General features: G+C 41.7%; 1 protein-coding gene across 4 annotated transcripts in view; it reads left to right on the top strand.

The window, feature by feature from the left end:
* PARD3 (par-3 family cell polarity regulator) overlaps window positions 1–25,286 on the top strand; it is a 671,910-nt gene that overhangs the window by 256,433 nt on the left and 390,191 nt on the right. For all 4 annotated transcript variants that reach the window (XM_056857249.1, XM_056857250.1, XM_056857248.1 and 1 more), the window contains one exon: window positions 16,762–16,940. In XM_056857249.1, the coding sequence (XP_056713227.1) occupies window positions 16,762–16,940 (179 nt within the window). The remainder of the gene's footprint in view (window positions 1–16,761; window positions 16,941–25,286) is intronic.

Genomic DNA, 25,286 nt, shown 5'->3' with positions numbered 1-25,286 from the left:
GCATGCATGTAAATAAGAGTGAAAATTGCAGCCAGTAAATAAGGGTCAATGTCTGTAGGTTTCCTTACTGCTGATTTGCATGTTACTAGCAGCCTGGAAGTATTTTAAGGCCTTATTATTTATATACAGATTATCACAAGTAGCTGTATTAAGGAAGTGCAGGAATTGCAAAGGGAATGCCCTGCCAACAAATGAATTTGTGGAAGCTCCATTAAAACAAGCCAACATTGCACAACAGCTTTGCACTATAGAATCATAGAGCTGGAGCACCAGATCTACTACTTCTCCCCCCACACCCTGAGTGACCCCTACTCCATGCCCAGATGATGCTGGGGAAAACCCTCCAGGATCGCTGGCCAATCTGGCCTGGAGGATTATTGCTTCCTGACTCCAAAGCGGCAATCAGCATTACTCTGGGCATGTAAGAAAAGGCCACAAGAGCCAAATACTGACACAACCCTTCCTGCCCTCCCTCTCATGATTTGCCTAAGTTCACAGAATCAGCACTGCTGACAGATGGCCATCTAACCTCTGCTTTAAAACCTCCAAAGAAGGAGAGCCCACCAATTCCCGAGGAAGCCTGTTCCACTGAGGAACCGCTCTAACTGCCAGAAAGTTCTTCCTAATGTTTAACCAAAAACTCTTTTGATTTAATTTCAACACGTTGCGTGTGGCCCGACCTTCTGGGCCAACAGAAAACAACTCCGCACCAGTTCCCTCCATTGCAACAGTGCTAGCATTGGAGACGCTGCCACTGGATTGTTTCCAAAGTCAGTCCTGGAGAGGAGAGATTACTGTTCAGCTCTGTTAGGTTATACATTTAATGTGTGAAAATAGTTGATGTTTCTCAGCTCCTGATACAAAGTTCAGAGTCCTTCTTGAAGTGTCTTAACCTATGTACATTTACCTTTTTATATTTATGATTTTTTTCTTATATTGTTGTTGAGCTCAGACTCACTCTGTTATATGCCTTAAGGTCTGGATTCACCGGAGGCAGTTATGTTTATGGTAGTATGTGTGCTTGTGTGACACACAGAGAGTGATGCTTATCCCCTCTACATGACTAGGACTGTCTCCAGTTAAGGCAGCAGAAAAGAGCAAGAGTCCAGTTGCACCATATAGACTATGAAAATTTTGGGTAGAGTATGAGCTTTTGTGAGTCACAGCTCACTTCTTCAGAACATTTGATTCCAACCAGATTTTTTCAGGGTTGTTGTATGCTGAAAATGGGGTCCAGTCTCCGATTACAGACGGCAGGGGCTTCTATCACAGAAAAGGGATTCGGTTATCCTTACCTGTTGCTATGACAAACAAAAGCAGAAAATACAACTTAATTGTTTGGAGTATTTTTTGTAGCTTGCCTTTTCTCTAATATTGGACTCAAGGCAAGCTACAATTATGATAAAAACAATATACAATTAAAAATCCATAAACTTTTAAAGAAGTAATTTAAAATACGTGGCGGCATGAAAAACCCTCCTGAATAATTCTGCCTTACATAGCTTGGAGAATCTCAAGTGACATAAAATGTTGTCTTAATCAAATGCCGCTTTTCCTCATGTCCTATGTAGAAATCTAAAAATGTGTTCCCCCCACTCTAGACTTTCTAGTCACCCATTTTTAGTCATTTCTTTTTTTCAAAATCCCTCTGTACTTCCCTGCTCTTATCATTTAAATTCTCAAGATCAGATCGTCACCATCTCATTCTCCATTTGTCTTCCACGGTCCGCGTTTCACAGATAAGTCCTGGAGGCCCTATTAGGTTGACCTATTCTCCTTTCTAATCTCACATGTTGATGTCAGTTATCAGTGAGGGATGTACACTCTGTGCATACACTGAAACATTATTTCTTCAATTCATATTTCTTGAATTCTGTCATTTTCTAAAAACACCGCCTTGTTGTATTTACGAAAGAAGAGCCCCCTGTTAAGGGAATTAATAGTAGATTATGAATGGGTGGTGTTTTTCTGCTACTTAAATTCAGTCCTTTGAGAAATTGCTTGCCTTCTAAGGAGAGGCTTGGGTGTTAAGAGCTAGTGTGGCAAGAGCAAGTCAGAGGTGGCGTTCTAAGGCATACCAATGCTATAAACTGCCACGAACCACCTCTCATATAGCACTTCTTGGTGCTGTAGAATACATTTGCTGTAAATGTCATTAGACTTGAGGATCTTGGGTTATTGCAAGTCCAAAACCATAATTCTGCCATGTTTACAATGAGGAGAATAAATTATGTAAGAAGGCAAATAATATAGCAGCCTGGTTTGATTTATTGAACTTGCGTCAGTAAAAGTCATACATTAGCTCTAAGCAGGCAAATCCTTAAGTATGAATGATCACCACAGGTGCTGCTGCCTTCATGCCTTCATTCCAAGAACCTGTCCTGAACCCAGCATGGTACCTTTTCTATCATGTTCCCTTTGTGTGTTCGTCCCTGGTCTTTTCTTCCAGCCATGAACCCCAGTTTATGGTGCTTCATTCCTTTATGTCCTTCCCCAACTTGGAGCTTCTTCATGTCAGGGCCATGCAAACTGGGCATCTGCTATTGTTCCAGCTACTTCCTTGGCTTCAGTTTGTAGCTGGGGGAGGAAGGCTTACAGGCGAGTCTTCGAACTACTCAGGAGATGCATATGATTTAGGTAAGCCTAACACAGTGAAACAAGGAGAAACATGACTAGTTGGGTGTTGGATAGGAATCAGAAAGATTGATAGGAGCCAGAAACTTAGAAAGACAACTCTTCAGAAGATTGAAAACTTCCCCTCCCTGGCCATTGGAAGAAGTTTCAGTGATTTGTATCAGTGTCTTCCGAATTTTCAATCAGTTGACTCCAATTAGTAAGATGCTGTGGCAAAACAAGCAACCGTGTTTTTTAGCAGCCTTAGGAGGTTTATCTCTTTCCTCAGACCTCAGGTAGCAAGCTGGAGTTGCTGTTTGCCTTGTCGTAGAAAACATACAAGCTGCCTATATATTTTCCTTACAAGAAGTATTGCCACCTATATGTGATGCTTTTGTTTCTATATGAGGCGCCGTGGCCAATGATACAACGTTCACTGCTACAACTGTGAATTTGCAAAAGCTTTGCCAACAAGATAACAAACATGAAATTAAAGCAAAATAACAAGGTCAAAAATAGTTGATACTAACCAATTAGAATATAACATCCCTCTACATAACAATCAGAAGAACTCAAACATCCAATTTTTGCCATATACAGTCCAAGTCTTAAAAGACTATAATGTCCAGACGAAAAAGGAGCACTAGAACATAGCCAGGCAGGGATCTGATAACATCCTGTTTCATAGTACCTTCAACAGTTGTATGCAGTCATGCTCTGAAATATTTCCTGGATGTACAAGAAGAGTATCTCAAGATACTATAAACTACACAATCAGCTTATAACATATACACATACTATAAACACAGTACGAATGTCCATTACATCGTTTGTTTTTTAAAACACTCCTTTGTGTGGTTCATGTCTGTTTCATGTGTGTTTTACGTGGCTCATGATTATTAACTTAACCAGACATAGTTATCACCTTTTAATTTTTATGTTGAGTACCAAAAGCTTACGATTCTAAAATTGAGCATAACTGCTCTGAGATGTACAATGAATTATTAGATTCTGACAATTTGTGTGGTGGCTGGGGTGTTAAAGGAGACGAATCTGAATTGGCAGCCCCACTGCAAATGGAGTTGTGTAGCTTAGCCCTAAATTAACTTGAGCAAATTATTCCAGTTAAAAACGGAGCTCCTGCGGTGTGAAGTCCACTGAATACTGTTTCTGTTTGATAAGCGCAGAGGGATGGACTTCCCGTCCAGAAAACCTGGCGAACGAGCATAGCAGAATGCTCTGTCCTTAAAACATTTCATTAGCAGAGACGGTAGTGGGCTCAGTGATAGCTTTTGATATCCAACACAAGCAGGCTCTAATTTCTTTACCAACATGGTTTTGAGGAATAAATGCATGTATATTTTTAGGATGTTTACAACATGCAAAATGCCAGATATGCTGTTAGAAGCACTGTTACAATAGCGATAATTATTATTTGGTAAGTTGCATGAAAGAAAGGAATGTTGTGGGCAAGCATTTCTGCCCTTTACTTTTTTTAACTGCAATCTTACGCAGTATTAATTCAGGGTGCACAATGCTGCATCAGCATTTGGAAGTCTTCAGTTTTCATCATGATCATTCTTTGATCGCTTGGGCCATTATAATTAATTTCTGGGAATTAAAAATGCTCCTCTGGTGAGCACGTCACAAATCCTGCATCTGGTGCCTTTACCGTTCATGAGTGCTACGTTATCAATTGAGCTGTCTAGAAACACAAAAGTATTATACAATGTTATCAGTAAAAGTTCCCTTCTTTTTCTACTGCATCGTGTATGGAAGGATGATCCGAAAGAAAGATTTAATTCATGCAGTGTCCCTTTTGTATACCTCTTCATACGTTTCCTTGCAGTCTTTAAAATCTCATATCGTTTCCTGTCTAGCTCAGTGATGTCTGCTCTCATTGGTAAGGTCTTAAGCAGAGAAAAATAATTCATAGTGACTGCTGACATCCTTTTAGTCGATGATGCCAAGGATTAAATCTGAGTTGTAGCTCAGAGGTAGAGAATCTGTTTTGCATACAGAAGGTTATAGGCTCAGTCTCTGGTTAAAAGGACCAGGTAGTCAGTGATGTGAAAGATCTTTGCTTGGAATCCCTGGAGAGTCATTACCAGTCAGACTAGCCAATACTCACCTTGAGTGATCAGTGGCCAGATTTAGTTACTTATTTATTTCATTTTGAACATTTTTATGCCGCCTTTCAATATGGGAGAAGGCTGTCCTGAAGATTTGTTGGTCCCAGGCCATACAGGGCTTTAAAGGTCAATACCAGCACCTTGAATTGAGCCTGGAAGCAAATTGGAAGGTACTGTAGATGGAACAAGACTGGAGCGATATGGTCCCTATGATCCATCCCAGTCACATCATGGATTTAAAATCTACACCGCTGTTTAGTTTAAGATCACTTCTCAGGTTTTTTTTTTTTAAGGTTATAGACCTGGGCACAAAACCTGGCAACACTTCATGTCATTTGATGGTTTTTACCTGAGAGAAGATATTCAATTTTGCTTTTATTAGATCTCCCTGGAAATCCTTCCAACAATGGCCCAATGGTCTCATTGCGGATTTTGTTGTATATAGCACACAACAACAGTATGTGCTCAGTTGATTCAATCTCTCTTTGTGAGCTGGCACGTAATCTCTGTTCATAGGGTGTTTTCTTATATTTCCCCTCCAGTGCAGCAGAAGGTAAGGTATGACTTCTGGCTGGTGTAAACACCCTCCTGGCTTTGTTAGATTCCAGGAAGTACAGGTATGCTGCTGGAATGCAGTATAGCTGACATTTTCAGGTGAAATGAAACCAGAAGCAGTCATGTTATCCACTTGTCTTTCTGCATTGATCACCCTCTGTTTGATACAGTGAATCCATTACATAGATCCATTTCTTCTTGAAGCCTAGCTCTAGGAGAAACAACCTGGTCCTCTATTAGTAGTAGGTGTCTGTGCCCTCATTTACATAACTCATTTTAAGAATTATGAGTTGAGTTTGTGGTCCTAAAATAGTCCTTTTATCACCTTGCTTGCTGCATTTACAGCTAATCACCTTTAACTGGCCTGCATTATATAGCATTAATCTTAGCCATGAGCCCTGTACTGTCAATCTGTTTCATTAATTTCACTGATTCAATAATGTTAATGTAATGGCGGTCTATGGTATCTGCAAAACTCTCCTCTAACACCACATTTCAAAGGAATCTACTTTCTTCCTGTCAGCTTTCTTCATTGCCCAACTTGGTCTGGGTGTGAATTAACTTGGTCTGGGTTGCCAGTGACCCATCCTTACACTTAAGAGCATTTTCTAGCTCCTTCATGGCATTCTTATTGTTTTAAAGCCACAACAAACTAATCCTAATTCCACATATATGCCATACCAGTTTGTGTAAATTAGTACTGGAAGGTAAAATGTTACGGTGAGTGAAGATCTGATCCATTGAATCATGTTGCACATGTTGGATCAGACCAGTGGTCCATCTAGTTCAGTAGCCTGAGATTTCTAAGGCAAAATTAATTTTAGAGAGCAAGTTTCCCTTCATATAACGCCTAATATTTGGCTTCTGAAATTGTGTAGTGTGTGAGCAATAGATAATTCTTCTGCTGCTGCTCTCATCCTAGATTTTTTGGTTCTTTGGGAAAATCATCTTCTAAAAATTCTTCAAACACCCCTTTTCTACTTCTTATCTCAAGTACATTTGCCTTTTAGGTTAATTGTTTGTGCAGCAAATTTTGCACATTTGTAAGAGAAGAAAACCGGGATTGGAGGGGAGTATTATCTTTGATTTCCAGTTACTGAGTTTCAAAAGAGTTTTAAGACTAAGATTTTACCAAGTTTGTTTTTCTTTCTTTTTTAAAGAACAGTAAATTGGATATGGAAGCCAATATTTTTTTCCAATTAATGCATGCAGCAGAACACTAAATATATGAGGCTGCCTCAAAATGACTTCAGCTTATAGACCCACCGAGCTATGTTCTTACAATCTAATCTGACTGGCAGAAACAAATCCAAGATCTTTTGAAAAGACCTATATGAGAAGAGGAGCACAAACTGCTAATTCTTCATAGTCATGCTTGTAGCCATTCCTTGTGTGGATACTTGATTGGGTTTCTGTGTGTTCCTGTATTTTCCTGCAGCTTGTACGGGTTGCTTTTATTGATTTTGTATTTTCATTTGTATAGGCAATGTGTAATACTGCTGTACAACACTGTGGGGTTTGGATAATTTGATGTTCTGACAGTGGTTTGGTCAATCGACCACATTAATAAATTCATTTCATTTGTTTTCATTTCAATGTGACATCATACCATGAACCTCGGGTTTGGAATGCTGAGGACAAGGCAACCAGCTGATGTATGGTGGTTGAGGATGCCCCAGTGTGGTATCCATGGACCCGAAGTGCCCATGGACACCTTTCCTGATATCTGCCAAGTGTTTTTAGAAAGTGGGTGGGGCTTTTGCCCACCAAGGTTTTTGATAGCCGTTGCAGAACTGATTGGCTGTGCAGATTTTTAAAACACATGAAGCTGCCTTACACTGAGTCAGACCCTTGGTCCATCAAAGTCAGTACTGTCTACTCAGACCGGCAGCGGCTCTCCAGGGTCTCAGGCAGTGGTCTTTCACATCACCTACTCTCCTAGTTCCTTTAACTGGAGATGACAGGGATTGAACCTGGGACCTTCTGCATGCCAAGCAGATGCTGTACCACTGAGCCACAGCCTCTCTTTTAACATTTAATAATGCTTATTGTCATAGATGAATGTATGCTTAATGACTTTTTATTGAATATGTAAGCTACTTCAAACACCACTGTTGGTTTAGAGTGCAGGGTATGTATATTTTGAATGAATTAATTAAAAAATGAAAGTTTGAAATTCAGACGTACCTGTAGAGGTGTGCTGCCAATTCTGAAGTTGTTACAAATCTAAATTAATTCCACAATTGCTGTTTGGCTTTTTTTTAAAAACCTCCAGATCTCAGCTTCAGACTTGGAGTGTCTTCAGAACAGGCTGTTAAGATCAGCTCTTGGAACTCCATCAAATACATTAACAGCAGTTCTCAGATCATCAATGATAGTGCTACCTCTTAAAGTAACAATACATATTAACTTATTCAATTGTTGGAACAAACCTTTGCAGTTATCCTGAGGAAGGACTAGCAAAAATCAGTTTTCTTGGATAGCCTAATTTTAAAAGTATGTGTGTACACAAGCATGTGTGGCTTGTAATTATGGCTTATTTTTCTTCTGTCAAGAATCTATCTGGAGCAAAAAAATTGCAGCTTCACAAGTAATTGGACCTTTTTACGCAGATGAAGACTTAATTTTAGATTACTGATTTTAAAGTCTCCTGCTGGTGTGCTAAGCTACCAACATGGGTGTGAATTGTATCTAGTGGATTTAACTAGTTTCACTGTTGGGAAGTCTTAATTCTGCTCATGCCACATGCTGTTATTAACAAACGATGTAGAAATATTCTTTTCGTTTCTGAATTCTGCTGATGTGGCAATGGTGTTATGGAAGACATGGCTAGCTATTTGTTGAAAAGTTCAGTTTGAGGAAACTCTAAGTTTGTCCCTAAGTGATTGGCAGGATGAGGCAATTGGTCAGCCTTTGACTATTTGTTGGGAAATCTAGATAAGCTCATTAGCAGGTGAGTTGCTTTTCATTTCATTTCTTTTTATTTCAATGTGACACCATCCCATGAACCTCGGGTTTGGACTGCTGAGGACAAGGCAACCAGCTGATATATGGTGGTTGAGGACTGGCATATAAAAACCAATTCTTCTTCTTCCTCTTCTTCTTCCCCAGTTGTTTTGAGTGGTTGTGCGATTGATTGTGGATTGGAAGTGTCTGCTTATGTTTTACTGATTTTGTATTTCTTGCATTGTGTATTTTATTATGCTGAGAAATGTTTATATGTGTACAGTATTATCCATATGGTCCATGGGCAGTACAAAATAAACCGTGTCATTGAATGTATTGACATTAAAATATGCATTTTGTGCTTCAAACAGATGACATTTTGTTTAGGTTATGGAAATCTACAGCAGGTTATGGGATCTACAGTAGCTGGACAAAGCCACACCAAAGATTCCTTCCATAGCTGAGTGCCCAGGTGCAGCATTGCAGATACAGTTTTTCATACCATTGTAGATAACTGCGAACCAAAAAATGTTAGATACAGGAAAACCGTTACATTGGATTTGCAAGAAGTCTTGTCATGGCATGTTAGAGACTGATTGACTTATTGTGGCATTTGCTGCAGTAGACTGTAGTTGGGGAAAGCTTGTTCTCTGATAAATCTGCCACCTATGAGGAGCTGTAAGAACTCTTTTTGCTTCGTTGTAACTGACTTAACTTGGCCTCCCCTTCTGAAATGTATCATGTTCAGTTCATGTTGTATGCCAACTGTGAATTTAAACACATTTATTTTTTAACTTTAAAAATAAGATTCTGACCTGCATATTGGAAGGATATAAAATTATATATAATTTCTATATAATAAGCTAGCAAAATGTTGTGCTCTTGAAAGAAGATTCGAGAATTGTGTTGATAATGGTGTGTGTAGTAGAAGGGAAAAAAAAGGGAATAAAACACAACCTAGAAAACAGAAGCTGGGTACCCAAGGTTGGGTGGGATGAATTTATTTATTTATTTATTTATTTATTTATTTGAAGCACTATGTCAGTATTAAAATTATTTAAAAACATTAAAACAGCACAATGGCATTTCCTAAGGTTGATATCTATAGGCATGTGCCAGACGCGTTTCGGCCTAAATGGCCCTCCTCAGTGGTCTATTTGAAACCCATGTAAACCATGCACACATTTACAGATCAAAATACATATACAGACAATATAAAACAGACCAGGCATGTAAGGGTTGTATAATATTTTACCAATTACACAAACATCTGGTAAGATGGTCTAGTTGTTAGGCTGGATTGTATATGTCTCCCATATAAGAAGTGTGCATTTATCAACCTGGTGAAACAATGTGAGCCTGAGGAGGGTGGGGTTTTGGGAGCCTGAGGAGGGTGGGGTTTTGGGAGATCTCCACTGAAGACTTCATGGTGACTGGGCAGTTTATCATGATGTGAGAATCAGGTGAAATGACAAACTCCATTTTGTTCTTTTGCCTACTAACCAGGATTTCAAACCAGGACTAACACGTGGTTCAGGTCGGATCCTGCAAGAAAGGAAGCAACAAGGTTGGGGGATTTTGAAGGCTTATGAATACATAACCAATGAACCACAGTTTCCTACTGATGTCCGACCTGAGCCAGGGTCTCCAAAGTTGTAACCCTAACAACGGGTTTTTAATTTATACAAAATTGAATTAAATGCTTATAAAGCAACCTAAATTCAAATCCAACAGTATCTTATGAGTTGGGGGGGCGGCACTTCATAAACATTTGCCAGTTCCTCCCCTACTAGGCACTAAAGTCGAAGTTTTTAATCTTTATTAAAAAAAAAAGAATTAATTCCATAAAAAGGAAACCCTATATTTTAATATGCATCTAAAGAAATAAAAAATAATGAAGGCAATAATGTTCACTGATTACCTTGTAATTCCCCAAATCTCATTTTAAATTCCTCAACACAGGAGTCAGTATAATGACACACTTAAATACTACTTCCCTACTACATTTCACAGAACCCTCCCCTCTTGCAAAAGATTTAAATGCACAGCTAATTAGAAGATATGGCATGAAACCCCAGCCTACTGCCAGCGTGAAGTCTTTCCGTGGGATGAATCTATATTCAAATGTGAGTGATTAATGCTAATATCCATACTTAACCAACAAAAGTCAATCACAATGCCTAATTGCTTAAACATATCTAAAGTGTATTCTGCAGTTTTAATGATACATGGGTATTAATATGCCACTTGGTTAAGCCAAGAATACCATCACCATATAAGTGTACACATATACAAACACCCAAAATAGTCGGCCATAGCCAGTTTGACTGATTCTCACCCAGTTCTTTAATTAGTGACCAAAACAGCTTTTGCGCTTTCAAATTCCCTTCCCCAACCTGCAATTCCCCAGCTGGGACTCAATAATAAACATAGGATGTATTGACCAAATTCCCTAATAAAAGATGGTTAGGCATAATTTTCTAGTTCATTTAATTTGGGGATTTTGGAATTATATCCTTTACAAATTATCAAAGAAGAGCTTCAATAATTAAAATGCAAGATGAAGGCACGTGCGGGCCCAGCGCAGTGTCACAGATTCCTGAATGAGGACTGATGGCGTTTGATGTCTAAGGTTGCTTTGAAGAGCGGATAAAACGGCCCTGAACTCTAATCGCCAACTTCAAATTCTCTGCGGCACTAATGCACTGTAAATATTGATCTACTTCTAGAGCTCAGGTGCATCTTAAATAAGCACCAGAAATGGTAAATCTAATAAATTGCAGCAGGATTTTTTAAAAAAATATGTCAAAGAATCAGGGTAGGTAGGGAAATTAAATAAAAACATACAGGAACTCCAAGTCCTTCGAAAAGATTATTGTTATTATCTCAACAGCAGTTAGATAAATGAAACACAGAAGGAAATTGTGTGAGCACACACTGAAAAGCAGGTTTCTGATTAAGTAAGCTATTGCCTGTGGTTTAAAAAAGACACAGGATTAAAAAAAGATAATAGGATTGTCAAGATATCAGAGTAGAGGTGATAACTGGAAATAATTGTTTAGTAAGTCATTCATAGAATAATAATTGTGCAAGTACTGTATTTTTCGCTCCATAGGACGCACCTGACCATAAGACGCACCTTGTTTTCCTCCTCTAAAAACTTGTCTTATGGAGCGAATGCCGGCTGGGCTCGTGCGCGTTGGGATGGCGCGAGACGGTGTTCCCTGCCCCGACAGCCAGCTGGGAGGCGGGTGGGGCCGCACAGAGCCGGCTGGGCGCATGCGCGTCGGGACGGCGCGAGCCGGTGCATGCGCCCTGCCAGCTCTGTGCGGCCCCGCCCGCCTCCAAGCTGGCCGTCGGGGCGGGGAACGCCGGCTCGCGCTGTCCGGACGCGCACATGCCCAGCCGGCTCTGTGCGCCTCACCCGCCTCCCAGCTGGCCGTCGGGGCGGGAACGCCGTCCGGACGCGCACGAACCCAGCCGGCTCTGTGTGCCCCACCCGCCTCCCAGCTCGTCGTCGGGGCGGGGAACGCCAGCTTGTGCCATCCGGACGCACACGCAGCCGGCTCTGTGCGCCCCGACCGCTTCCCAGCTGGCCGTCGGGGACTGACAAGGTTATCTACAACCTCTGTCCTGGAAATGCCTGAACATAGCTAATAAAGAGAAGGATTATTTCACTGGAGGAAAAGGAACCTGGGAAACAACTGTGATGAATCTTTATCTAGTAAAAGGTAATGGTAGTTCCCTGTTCAAACCCCAGGTCATTAGTGACCCATGGGGTGACGTCACATCACGACGCTTACTAGGCGGACTTTGTTTACGGGGTGGTTTGCCAGTGCCTTCCCCAGTTGTCTACACTTTACCCTCAACAAGCTGGATACTTGTTTTACCAACCTTGGAAGCATGGAAGGCTGAGTCAACCTTGAGCTGGCTACCTGAAACCGACTTCTGTCATGATCGAACTCAGGACACGAGCAGAGCTTTGACTGCAGTACATCAACTAAAATTCATCTCCAAAATTTTCAATGCCTTGACCCAAATGGCCCAGAATAGACCGATCTTGTCAGATCTTAGAAGTTAAGTAGTCATTTTTAATGGGAGTCATACAGCATCCAGGAGCTGGAGCTGTTTGGGAGGGGGGCACATTCTGAATTTTAGGCAACCCTTTCTCCCCATTTGGAACAGACGTTAAGCTAACTGGCCTGTAATTTTCTGGGTCCCCCGACCCCCTGGAACCCTTTTTTTTTAATAAAGGGGTGTTACATTGGCCATTCTCCAGTCCTCTGGTACTGGACATGTACTTGCAGACATTTACTCTATCCACACCACTCTCTACTTGAAACTTCAGCCATAACTTTGACAACCAAACAAATCAAATTCCACACCGAAGCAGTTTCCTAGGTAACCAAGCACAGACACCAACCATGCAAAGGAATAAAATCAGAAAACCCGCAGCACTGTATCTGGGTATGAAACAAAACAGGATTATAAATCGCTGAGAACACCAGGGTTGTGAATGCTTAAAATCATACATTGCATATATTCTAGCAGGTCAGGAGGCCACAAATCTGTAGGTTTAGGTTAGCTACTTCACTCTCCCTGTCATCAACAGACATACTTTCCCTGTGGCAGCAGTCTAGCTCTAAGCCAAATTCTCTGCAAAGTCTGACTATAAGCTACCTTCATAGATGGGTGATCAAACTATCTGGAACAAACTGGGGGTTGTGGTGAGCTTTCAGTTGATGTGCCACAGCTAGGGTTGCCAACCTCCAGGTACTAGCTGGAGATCTCCTGCTATTACAACTTATCTCCAGCCGATAGAGATCAGTTCACCTGGAGAAAATGGCCGCTTTGGCAATTGGACTCTATGGCATTGAAGTCCCCAAACCCTGTCCTCCTCAGTCTCTGGCCCCCCAAACCTCCGTACAGTAGTGAAGAGGGACCTGGCAACCCTAAGTAACAGAGTGACCACTGAATAATGAACATTTTAGAGGCCATTCCAATGAGCCTATGCTGATGGGGAGTGGAAGAGACGGAATAAGGGCCAAGTAGTTTCTGCTAATTGAAAGACACTGATTTTGTTTATTTATCTATTTATTTTTTAGATTTATATCCCGCCCTTTCTCCCGGCTGAAGCCGAGATCTTGCATGAGCAGAAAATGCCTAATGCAGGGGGAATGTAATCTGCAATGGAGGATCCCATCCACACTGGCAGACAACACTGCAGAGGGCATAATATCTAAGCCAAGGCCAGAAATTTATATTCTGTTAAGGATACAGTACCATCTCATGACCTAAAATATTTACATGGAGAAAGAAATCTAGGAGACAGCAAAAGGAAAATTGATTCTAATAATGGGTGACTGCAATAACACTCACACTGACTGCCCTCATTAAAATCTACTTTTATTGGGTAAATTTACATTCAGGCTATAGTGAAGAATTTTTTAGATCTGATAGGTGACTGTGCTTTTATAACTGTTGACCACAAATTCAGCGTGTGTATGTGCAGAAGGTAGCCCAGAAAATCCAGTTCTGTTACATTTGATTTCAAAAGAGGCAACTTCACAGTAATCAATTTCAAAAACAGATAAAAATTAATTTAAATATATCAAAAATAGAAACTCAGCTGGGGAAGTAGTTGGGCTGTTGGATGACAAAGTTATGGGGGGTTATTGACGGAGGATAGGGCAATGGCAGAGAAGTGGAATTAATTCTATCAGACTCCACCTGAAACCCTGGAGAGCTGCTGCAAGTCTGAGTAGACAACTGACCTTGATGGACCAAGGGTCTGATTCAGTATAAGGTAGCTTCATGAGTTTGCGTGACTTCTCTGTGTGTGAACATCCATCTCTTGTTACTTCCAGGTCTAGGGCTAACGGGCAAATTACACATGAACAAGTCGCTAGCTATAGGTGGCAGACTCTGGATCTTTAAGATCTCAGATTTCAATATGCCCATTTGAGTTCTTCAGGTTCTCTCACAGTGCATTCCTGAGCTTTCAGTGTGCAGAGATGGCGGGGAGGAGGCGCTGCTGTGGCGCCTCCTAACCCGTTTCCCTGGTGCCAAAACTAAAAAAACAAACCCTTTAAAATTCTTTTTAAATTTTAAATGGGACTTTTTGCCCCATAGGGAACAGCGAGGGTACGTTTGCTAAAAAGCAGGCACAGCACCGCCGTTGTCGCTGCCAGCGTGCTCGGCTGAAAGGCACGCCCCCAAAGATGACTGAACACCTCCCGCAATGCCGGCGCGGGTCTTTACACTGGCGGGACACTGGCGGAAGGTTCTGTCGGCGTCCCGGGGTGGCGTCCCGGCCTCCCTGCTGGCGTTGGGGCCACTTACGGCAGTGTAAGTAGCCAGGACGCCGGCGTGGAGGGCCCCAATGCCGGTGCAGCCCCTTCCTGGCCTCCGGAGGACTTTTGTCCTCAGAAGTCAGGAATGTGCTGTCAGGGTTCTTAAATGTGAATTCATTCCTGTTCTAAAGAAATTGTCAGTCTTTTTACCAGAAGATTAGAAAATGGGCAGCTTCACAGCAATCTGTAAAACATACCTTTTGTACATCAAGTGCTATTGAAGTGCTGGCCCCCAAGTCTGCTAACTGGGGAAACCAGCATTTGGTGAATGAAAGTATCAGGTCTGTATTAAGGGAGCTTTGACTCTCGAAAGCTCATATCCCAAAAATCTTGTTGGTCGCTAAGGTGCTTCTGGACTCGAATCCAACTGTCCTACTGCAGAACAACATGGCTACCCTACGAAAAGTTCTGTATTTGGCTCTGACAATCTGCAATTCAGGTTTACAGTCAGGTTTCTTGTAATACCCACTGAAGCAGATAAACTGTATGCTATGGTATAAGAAAATAGCTATTTCATGATATATGTGTCTAATTATTTTTACTCCTTTTAATATTACATTCTGCCTCATTAGTTGGAAATGTATCTTTTCTAATGTGTTTTCTTTCTCTGAACATCTTGGAATGTAATAAAAACGTATGGCATTTAAGCAGGGGAAAAGAGACGGTCTAATGAAAATAAAATGCATTTTTCATTTTTACTTATTTTTCCTGTTTCCCACTAGTATGCTTGAGAACGTGCCGGTTCGGTGTTCTCTTGGGTGCTGCTTGGTGCCAAAGAGGTTTTAAAGACAGGAAATCATGCTGCTAAGCAAATATTCAACATTGCAATATCCTTAGACTATATAAACCACTCACGTTGGAGGTCATTGGTCCTCTGTTGGTTCTGTGCCAGCCACAGCAAGCTTTGCCGACCTGACTGAGACATCTGAATGCTACTGTAGAAAATGACTGAGTGGAGAAGCTTGGGAAAAGATTGTGTCCCATTACTGCTGCTGTGTAGGCAGAAGTAGAGGTGTCTTTGTCCTGTTCCTAATATCTGTGGTACGCATGTCAGCATCTTGTGCAGTATCAAGAGTTTTCAGTAGGTTTTGGGCTGTTGTTAAATATCTACAGATATCTCCCAACTGTTTTTCTGATGTCCTATCTAAGATACCCAGTAAATGTATTTCCGGTTTGAGTGGAATTTTTACTCCAGTAACTTTAGAAATTTCCTCATGAATACCTTTCCAAAATAGAAGTGTCTTTGTCCAGTTCCTAATACCTGTGGTACCCTTGTGCAGTATCAAGAGCTTTCACTGAAAATGTGAAGTTTTTTTTAGTTGGGTCCTTACAGTTCCAGTAACAATATGCAATGTTCATGTAAACCTAATATTATTCTTCATCTCCTGAGAGAAAGGCTCCCAATACATTCCTGAGAGCAATGTGTGCACTGGGCTTAGGAGGCAACGCCACTGCCTAAATACCTAAGGTGCCTAATATCTTAGGTGCCTAAGATACGCCACCTAAAAGGTGTAGGAGTGGGGAAAGAAATCCAGTTCACCAGATTAGACTCTGCCGCTCATGTGGAGGAGTGGGGAATGAAACTCGGTTCTCCAGATCAGAGTCCACCACTCCAAACCACTGCTCTTAACCACTACACTGCTCTGGAGAAACCCAAATATAAAAAGCTATAGCCTGTACTAAGCACAAAGTGCTTTATGATCATTTAATCTATTTGTTTGGTCCCAATAACTAATAAATGGATACCATTTAAAAATATTTCTTGCTTGTAATATTTCTTTTCCCATAGATACTTAACAGTTGTTGTTTTATTCACAAGTGTCATGAGCCATGTTTCCCAACTCCATTCATGTATACATAGTAATCCTTATCTAGGTGGAAGTGCCATCTATTGCTGTTTAGAAGCAAAAACCTTTTTTTTTTGAAATGTGAAGTCTAGAGAGATTGCAAAATTCCCGTTTCTTTCTTCAAAGAAATGCTACAGAAGCCGCACTCAAGGGTGCTTTAGGTATGAATTACCCTCCCTTCTGCCAGCGGGTTGGAATAGATAACTCAGTGGAGTCTTTCCAGTTCTGTAACATCATGCTGTTTTAAAAGATGTATTTCCCCTCATAGGGAAAAATACCTTCCATCTTAATTTATTTTCCTTTTTATCTCTTCAGATATGCCTCTCCATGTCCGGCGCAGCAGCGACCCAGCGTTAGTTGGTCTCTCGACATCCGTCAGCGAGAACAATTTTGTTTCAGAAGAGCCTTCGCGGAAAAACCCCACAAGATGGTCCACGACAGCAGGTTTCCTCAAGCAGAATGCTCCTGGGGGCCCCAGAAGTCATGAAAGAAAGGTATTATTTTTTTCCACAACAGAAGGGAAAGACATTTTCGCCATATTTTTGTGCTTCACTGTGAAGGCTGCAGTTCAGAAAAACGACTGCTTTCTTGCTTTATGTTTGTATTTTCAATCCGGAGTCGGCAGTGCAAATTTTAAATTGGCTTAAAGGTCTGTATGAAAACAAAACAAAAGCATTCCCAGACTCCAAAAATACTCTCCTAGACAAGTGGCATATATGAATATGCTCCTTTTCAGACACACTCATCTACAAACACATGAAGCAGTCTTATACTGAGTCAGACCATTGGTCTTTCAAGTAATGTGTACTCTGAGTGGTAGAAGGGCTCTTTGGGGTCTCAGGCAGAGGTCTTTCACATTACCTACTACCTGATTCTTTTATCAGGAAATGCTGGGGATTGAAACGCACATAGAAATGCATGTTTTGTGTTACCTGCTTGGGAACACAGGCAGGATAATGCTGTCTTGTTTGTGGGCTTTCTAGAGGCACCTGGTCGGCCACTGCGTGAACAGACCGCTGGACTTGATGGACCTTACTCTGATCCAGCATGTCCTTTCTTATGTTCTTATAGTGCAGAAATTGGCTATTTGCTCATTAATATGGTGCCACTGAGCTTCTTTGCTATTATTTTCCTTAGCTTCTGGGACTGTGAAAGCAGTCTTCCAAGAGTGACATTTGTTACAAGTGACCCCGCACAGGATTGGCTTTGTACAATGCTTATTTGGTGGTGTTGTGTTTAATAGGTGACAAGATGGACAGTGGTGGATAGATGTGGACTTCCTGAGTGTCTGACATATAGGATTGCCACCCAGCAGCACATCTTCTGTGTAGTAAATGAGGAACTATGACAGTGGTCAGCAGCTGGAGGCTCATGGGTCAAATAAGATGCCACTTGGCCAAGTGGCTTCCAATGTAGATTCAGAAGTGTCATGGTGAAAATATAATCAGTGACAACACAACTTACTGGTGTTTGACTGTAGGAAGTGAGGGTTGGCCAGCTGGACCCTCACTTCCCCTCATTTTTCCAAGTTGTCCCACTCCAAAGTAGGGTAATTGCTCTTTGGGATCATGGGATGTAAACAGCAGTTGGATCAAACCTACATGATAACCACCTTCCAGTACTTGAAGCGCTGCCACGGAGTTGTTTTCTGTTACCCAAGAAGGTCGGACCAGAACTAACGGGTTGAAATTAAATCAAGAGAGTTTCCATTTAGACATTAGGAATAATTTTCTAACAGTTAGAGCGGTTCGTCAGTGGAACAGGCTTCCTCGGGAGGTGGTAAGCTCTCCTTCCCTGGAGGTTTTTAAGCAGAGGCTAGATGGCCATCTGTCAGCAATGCTGATTCTATGACCTTAGGCAGATCATGAGAGGGAGGGCATCTTGACCATCTTCTGGGCATGGAGTAGGGGTCACTGGGGGTATGAGGGGGTGGTAGTTGTGAACTTCCTGCTTTGTGCAGGGGGTTGGACTAGATGACCTTGGTGGTCCCTTCTAATTCTATGATTCTACATCCATCTTACTTGCTTTTTTTCTATTGGTGACCAGCCTGATTATTATTTGGGCCCCAGTGTCAGTGCCTATGGGCTGTGGGCAGACACATACAAATGTAGGCCTTGGTGTATGGCATTGGGCTTTTTTCTTTGTTTTTAAAATTGCTATTCAATTTTAGCTGCTTGTATTAACCTTGGTCTTCCAGAATGTCTGTTATCAGCAGACCATGATATCTCTTAGCTCTACCATTGTATGGTAGCATGCATGAGTTTCCAGTCTTCCCTTAGAGAACTGTGAGTTTTGCAAACACCAAGGAAAAGCATGCAAAGCATTCCATCATATTAAGTTCCAGGACAGTGATTCACAATGTGTGGCATTTTCCCCCTGCAATCCCCCCCTCAGAATTCAATATCTCCACATGAGCAAGGCTAGTGACTAAAGAAATCAGCATGAAGCTTGTTTTCGTATATACCTTTATTCTTAAACAGAGGATTTGAAAGGCATTTTTCCAGTTTTGTTTAGTCCCCCTGCGTTTCTACTTCTGACCTAATTCTGATGTGAAAATACTTTTCTTAATAAAAAGAGGTTGCTATTACTTCATCTCCAAATAAATCAATTCCAGGTTCATGCTTTTTGTGTATTGCTTCTTAGTTAATAGTGGGACATCTTTATTTTTACATATTCAGAAAGTGTTTTTTATGTACATACTATATTCATAATGCTGTTTCATCTTGTGGGTCCATGGTGTCTTATTCCAGTGTCACCAGTCTCTGCCTCTGTCCCTAAAGGAATACTAATCTAAGTATCAGATCGTTGGTACTCCCTCTGTGATTCGTAGAGAGCCATGCTCGCAATTCCCATTAGCCGAAAGATCCGCGTCTACTTCCATCCCTGACGTGAGGCCTGCACCTCAGAGAGGCTTGCAGCTTACCCATGTCTCCGGTGGCTATTTCAAGGTGGAAACCACCTGCCAACCACCTGGTAGGGTTGCCAGGTTGCTGGAAGAGGTGGGCAATTGCCCACCAATCCAGCCACCTGCTTAGAGCGGCAGCGGAGTGCTTGATGTGCTTGCATCACTTCCGGGTTTCGTCCCAGAAGTGCCGCATCGTGAAGGGGCCCGTTAACCACCAAGACCCCAGGGGGGGGGGTTGAGTGGTAAAGGTCTTTTCACGATACAGGCCACTGAATATCACTGCATTAGATTGAAGTGACTCACTGACAATATGTTGATGGCTGCTGGTACCTGCTAAAAATGGTAGTGATGCTCAAAATTGTATCCCTCTTTCTCTCTGCCACACCAACATTACCTTGTCAGAAGCATGTCTCCTTCCAGCAAAGCCCTACCTTAAGATCCTCTCGCCTTAATAGTGACTGCTTGACCAAGGACATCTTTTCTGAAATACAATCCTGAACTCAGACTTTGTGGGGGGGGGGGCGTGTCTAACGGACTTGTTCATGATTGGAAGGGCACCTTTTGGATCAAACGTCATGGTTTGGATTCAATGCAGTAAGTCCTTCTCACCTGCAAATATTGGCTTAAGAATATTAATATTCTTAATATTTTCTTTCTCCCAGCATGCCCTACTTTTGCCACAATGTACAATTTGTTTGGGCTCCCCTTAACTTCGCTATCCCAAATATAAACACATGCCTAAAATGAAAGTAAAACAAAAGATCCCTGAAGCTACTCTCCATCCCACATTTAAAGAAAAAGAGGAAAGAAATCGGTTGGGTCTTGAAATAAGCTTATTTGCAAGAAGGAAGAAGAAGAAGAGTTGGTTTTTATATGCCGACTTTCTCTACCACTTAAGGGAGACTCAAACTGGTTTACAATCACCTTCCCTTCCCCTCTCCACAACAGACACCCTGTGAGGTAGGTGGAGCTGAGAGAGTGTGACTAGCCCAAGGTCACCCAGGTAGCTACATGGGTAGAAGTGGGGAAACAAATCCAGTTCACCAGATTAGCCTCCGCCGCTCATGTGGAGGAGTGGGGAATCAAACCCGGTACTCCATATTAGAGTCCACCGCTCCAAACCACCTCTCTTAACCACTACACCATGCCTGCTCCCACTTGTTCAAGTAGGTGGGGATGGTGATGAGAACAGTTTCCCTCACTGAATGTGATGCCTTTCACATGAATGTCTGGATGGTGCAATGCATGACAGGTTGCTTAGTAGCATTATGTTTTGCAACCAACCCAGTAGAAATACTTTATGTATAGTAAGTAGGTTCCCTGACCTGGATGGCCCAGGCTAGCCTGATCTCATCAGATGTCAGAAGCTAAGCAGGGTCAGCCTTGATTAGTAATTGGATGGGAGATCACCCAGGACCACCTTTGAACGTCTCTTGCCTTGAAAACCATATGGGGTTGCCATAAGTTGGCTGTGACTTGATGACACTTTACACGCACACAGTGTGTAGGTAAGAGATGTTGAAGAGACTCTGTAAAGCCACTATGTTTGTAGGTCTTTTAATGGGGTATAGGAAGTAGGCTTGTAGGGGAGAGTGGAGTTATGTGGGATTTTATCATACTTCGTTCATTATAAATTTGAATTTGTAAGCTCCCCTGAGCTTTGGGAAAAGTAGGGTATTTTAATAAATGCATGAATAGTTTGTGTTGTGTTGTGGCTAGACTGTTGGGTTTGGATTGGAGAAGCTCAGGCTCAAATCCTCGTGGAAATATTGAGCATCTGATTTATCCTGGGCACAATTTTTCAACCTTCTCAAGATTGTTGGAATAACCCAATAGATGCCACCTTGCACTATTTTAAAGAAAGGACAGAATACTAAGGCAATGAATAATTATATAAGCCCTGGCACACAGCAAACCTAGGAGAATAAGGATCTAAGTTGAATACCTCTGGCCTTGGAAACCCTTTTATTAACATTGGAATGAACAAAGAAACTAAGTATGCTCAAATCTACTAAGTCTCGTCTATTGGAAGTAGTTCAGTACAGAAATTTAAGTGTAGGCAGCACTGTGAGGGATGGTACTTAGCACGGAGCAGCTACGTTTGAGAGTTTCCAGTTACTATTTGTTGGCGATTAAGCAGCATCTGTCTTAAGCGTATGCTCCCGTCTCTTTGCATCATTAGCCGCTGAGCATGTACTTACTCTTGATTTTCCTGAAAATATTTGAAGTGCACTGAAGCATCACATCACTGGAAATAAGCAGGGTGACCAAGATGAAAAGGAATCCGATTGATCTAATGTAGTGATGGGGAAACCCAGGCGCAAGGGAGCATTAAATCAGAAAAACAGGGAGGAGTAATGTAGGCAAGTACAACAGATATTGATAATGTACCTCTTCAACATTTATTTCTTTTCATGCCATCGGCATTAATCATTTGAATGACGGCAGTCTCTGGGAATGACAGACTCTGATAGGGCAGGTGTGTTACAAACATCTGGCAACCAATTCAGAAGCAGCTAATGTCATTTATTCATTTTCTGAAACTTAAAAAAGTGTTTATTTTCGGTTTCCATTGACTGATTTTGCCACCTTAATGTTACGGCAGACATCCTGCCTAGGCTCACGATGGTGCCTTCTGGTTTGGGCAGTGGCTTCTAATGGCTTCTAGAGAGCCAGCGTAGTGTAGTGGTTAAGAGCTGTGGACTCTAATCGGGTGAACCAGGTTTGATTCCCCACTTCTCCACATGAAGCCTGCTGGTTGACCTTGGGCTAGTCACAGTTCTCTCAGAACTCTCTCAGCCCCACCTACCTCACAAGGTGTCTGTTGTGGGGAGGGAAAGGTGATTGTAAGCCACTTTGAGACTCCTTCAAAGTAGGGAAAAGGAGGGTATAAAAACAAAATATTTTTCTTCTTCTTCTTCACCCATCAGAAATTGTTCCTTTGCACAATCGCCCATGATTCTGCATTCAGATATAGCCTGACATTTTGTTGGGTTTTGCAGTGATGCTCAAACCAGTTCATTTTGTACATTGGAGCTATGTCATCTGCTGCACAAGGGACTTGCTGGTGGGCACCACGTTGGGGAACCCTGATCTCGATCTTGAGCCAGCTGAGATGTAACGTTAGCTGCCCATTAATTAGGGCTTGGATCCACACAGGGTTGGCCTTTGTGGACAACAAATTTGACGATGAATGATTACAGGGTTGCTACAACTGCACAATAAGTAGGGTCTAAGTAGGGTTGGCAAGTACCCGTTGATGGCGGGTAAAATCTCGCCAATCCACCGGGCTGCCCTTTGTCCGGCTGATGTCCGGTGGGCAGTGCATGCACGCGCATGCACATGCGCGCTCGCGTCACTTTCGGGTAAACCCAAAAGTGACGCAGACCCTCTATCTCTGATAAAACTCTATGGAAACCATAAGAGTTTTGGACGAGATCGCTAGAGCGTCTGCATCGTGCGGGGTGTGCGCGCGTGTTGCATCCACAGCCCCGGAAAGCTCCTGTCAGTGGAGCTATGGGGCCTGGCAAGCCTAGGTCTAAGATTAAACTATCACGAGGCGAAGAGACCCTTCCTCCCCTCCCTTTCCCTCTTGCTAATTAACTCTACGTGACTGTTTCTTTTCCTTATTCAAGTCAAAATATGAAAGAGTTGTTTTTGTACTGGGATGGTGGATATCTATTTCTTTGTTGGTTTGACGTACAGGTGTTAAAGTCTCCACAAGAGCCGTTAGCTAAAAAAACACTAAGTGCTGAGGTAGTGGTCACCGGTAAGTTGAGACTCTGGCTGCAATCTCGCTTCTGGCATTAGTTTGTTGGGAGGAATTTGAGCTAGAAAATAAACCCAAAGTTTAAAGTTTATAATACTGTGTTCACATAATGCATTAGAACATTGGCTAGGATTCAAGTAGCTGCTTCAGGCATGCCTGAAGGCTTGTGCACACCCGATGGGATGTTTCACGTGTTTTCTTTCAACAGCAGAGCCCCTTGCCAGATTACAAATTGCTTGTGAAACTCTATGCGTTTCAAAAATGATCTGCCATAGGGCACAGAGAATGCTCTGCAGGAGACACGTGGCCAGATCTACTTCTCTGCATGCACAAAGTGATGAATGTAGGAGTAGGCTACATTGTCCCTGTAGAATATATGTGTGTGCACTAGATTTTAGTCAAGCAATGCATCAAAACAGTAAATTAACTTATTTCTTCACACGACACATAGTTAAATTGTGGAACTCCCTGCCCCAGGATGTGGTGATGGCTGCCAAGATGGAAGGCTTTAAGAGGGGAGTGGACATGTTCATGGAGGATAGGGCTATTCATGGCTACAAGTCAAAATGAATACAAGTCATGATGCGTACCTATTCTCTCCAGTATCAGAGGAGCATGGCCATTATATCAGGTGCTGTGTAACACAGGCAGGACAATGCTGCTGCCCTTGTCTTGTTTGTGGGCTTCCTAGAGGCACCTGGTTGGCCACTGTGTTAAGAGACTGCTGGACTTGATAGACCTTGGTCTGATCCAGCAGGGCCTTTCTTATGTTCTTATTTAAAATGAAGTATTTTTTTCATTTTATCAGAACATAGCAGGCCACTTTTTCTGATTTAATTATGTGGATGTAGCACAGTGAATCTATGTGAAGCAAATATTTGGTCTGCTACTACTATCTGCTATATGTTCCTTCTGTCTGTCTAACCGTTTCCCTCTATATAACTTCTATATTTCCCTCCAAGAAATGTAGGGAAGTGTGCACCATCTCCTCCTCCGTTTTATCTTGCCAGGGAGCAACTGGTCTGAGATCACATAGTGAATTTTACGACTGAGTGAAAATTTGAAGCTGGGTCATGCCAATCTAAGGGGGCTTTCACAGAGTCCTAATAATGCACTTTCAATCCACTTTCAATGTACTTTGCAGCTGAATTTTACTGTGTGAAATGGCTAAATCCGCTTGCAAATGATCATTAAAGGGCATTGAAAGTGCATTATTCAGCATGTGTGAAAGCACCGTTAATCTGGTGCGCTGTCCATTGCATCAAATTCTGGAAACTGTTTTCATGAAACGGAAAGGTAATTCTTTGGACTCAAAATATAATATACATAATCAAACCTTGGAACTAGCAAGAGGAGAAGTGATTTGATGTAACTCTAAACAGTGTCAAGGGTCAAGTTTAGAATGAAAAGTTACCGCATGCCTTTACCGTTAATGTTTGTAAGGATGGAAAAATCCCTGGGGAGTTACTGCATTATGTATTCCCAGCAATGTATTAAGAGTTTGAAAACGTTATAAAAAATACTGTTCGCACTTTCTATGTATTCCCACCGATGTATTAAGAGTTTGAAACTGTTATAAAATATACTGTTCGCACTTTGGCCCCTTTAGCTGTGAAGACGTCTTCCAACCATTTTTTAGCCGTGATATCCAAAACCCCTTTTAAAGCGATGTTTTTATAACATTTTCAAACTCTTAATACATCGCTGGGAATACACAATGCGGTAACCCCCCTGGTCTTTGGAAGCTCATTCTGCAGTAAACCAGGTATTCTTTGTTTTAACAGATTAATATGGCTAAACTTCTTTTAACAAAACCATAAATGTTTTCATACCAAAAATATTTTTGAGACTGCTTTCTAAATCTGAGAATGCCTTCGATTTTGAAAAGAGTTTTGCAATCTGGAAAATAAGAAAGTGTTATCTAATCAAACCGTAATTGACTTTGTTTCCTGGTTTTTGTTAAAAACAAAACTGTTTTTCTTGTAAAGTATCCCTTAAGGACTTGTCAAATGAAATGTGGAACTGTTCCTTGCAGAGAATGGGATGATTCATCATAATTGTTGGATTTATAAAGCTGTTAACATGACTAGTTAATGCAGGGAAATGAAATATGTATGCACCTATAATAACGTAGGTGCACACTAAGAAGGATCCACTATATATAAA

This window comes from Euleptes europaea, chromosome 11 (genome assembly GCF_029931775.1).
Source record: "Euleptes europaea isolate rEulEur1 chromosome 11, rEulEur1.hap1, whole genome shotgun sequence".
Lineage (NCBI taxonomy): Eukaryota > Metazoa > Chordata > Lepidosauria > Squamata > Sphaerodactylidae > Euleptes > Euleptes europaea.
Note: the sequence above shows the minus strand (reverse complement) of the source record. Positions and strands in the feature narration are given on the sequence as shown.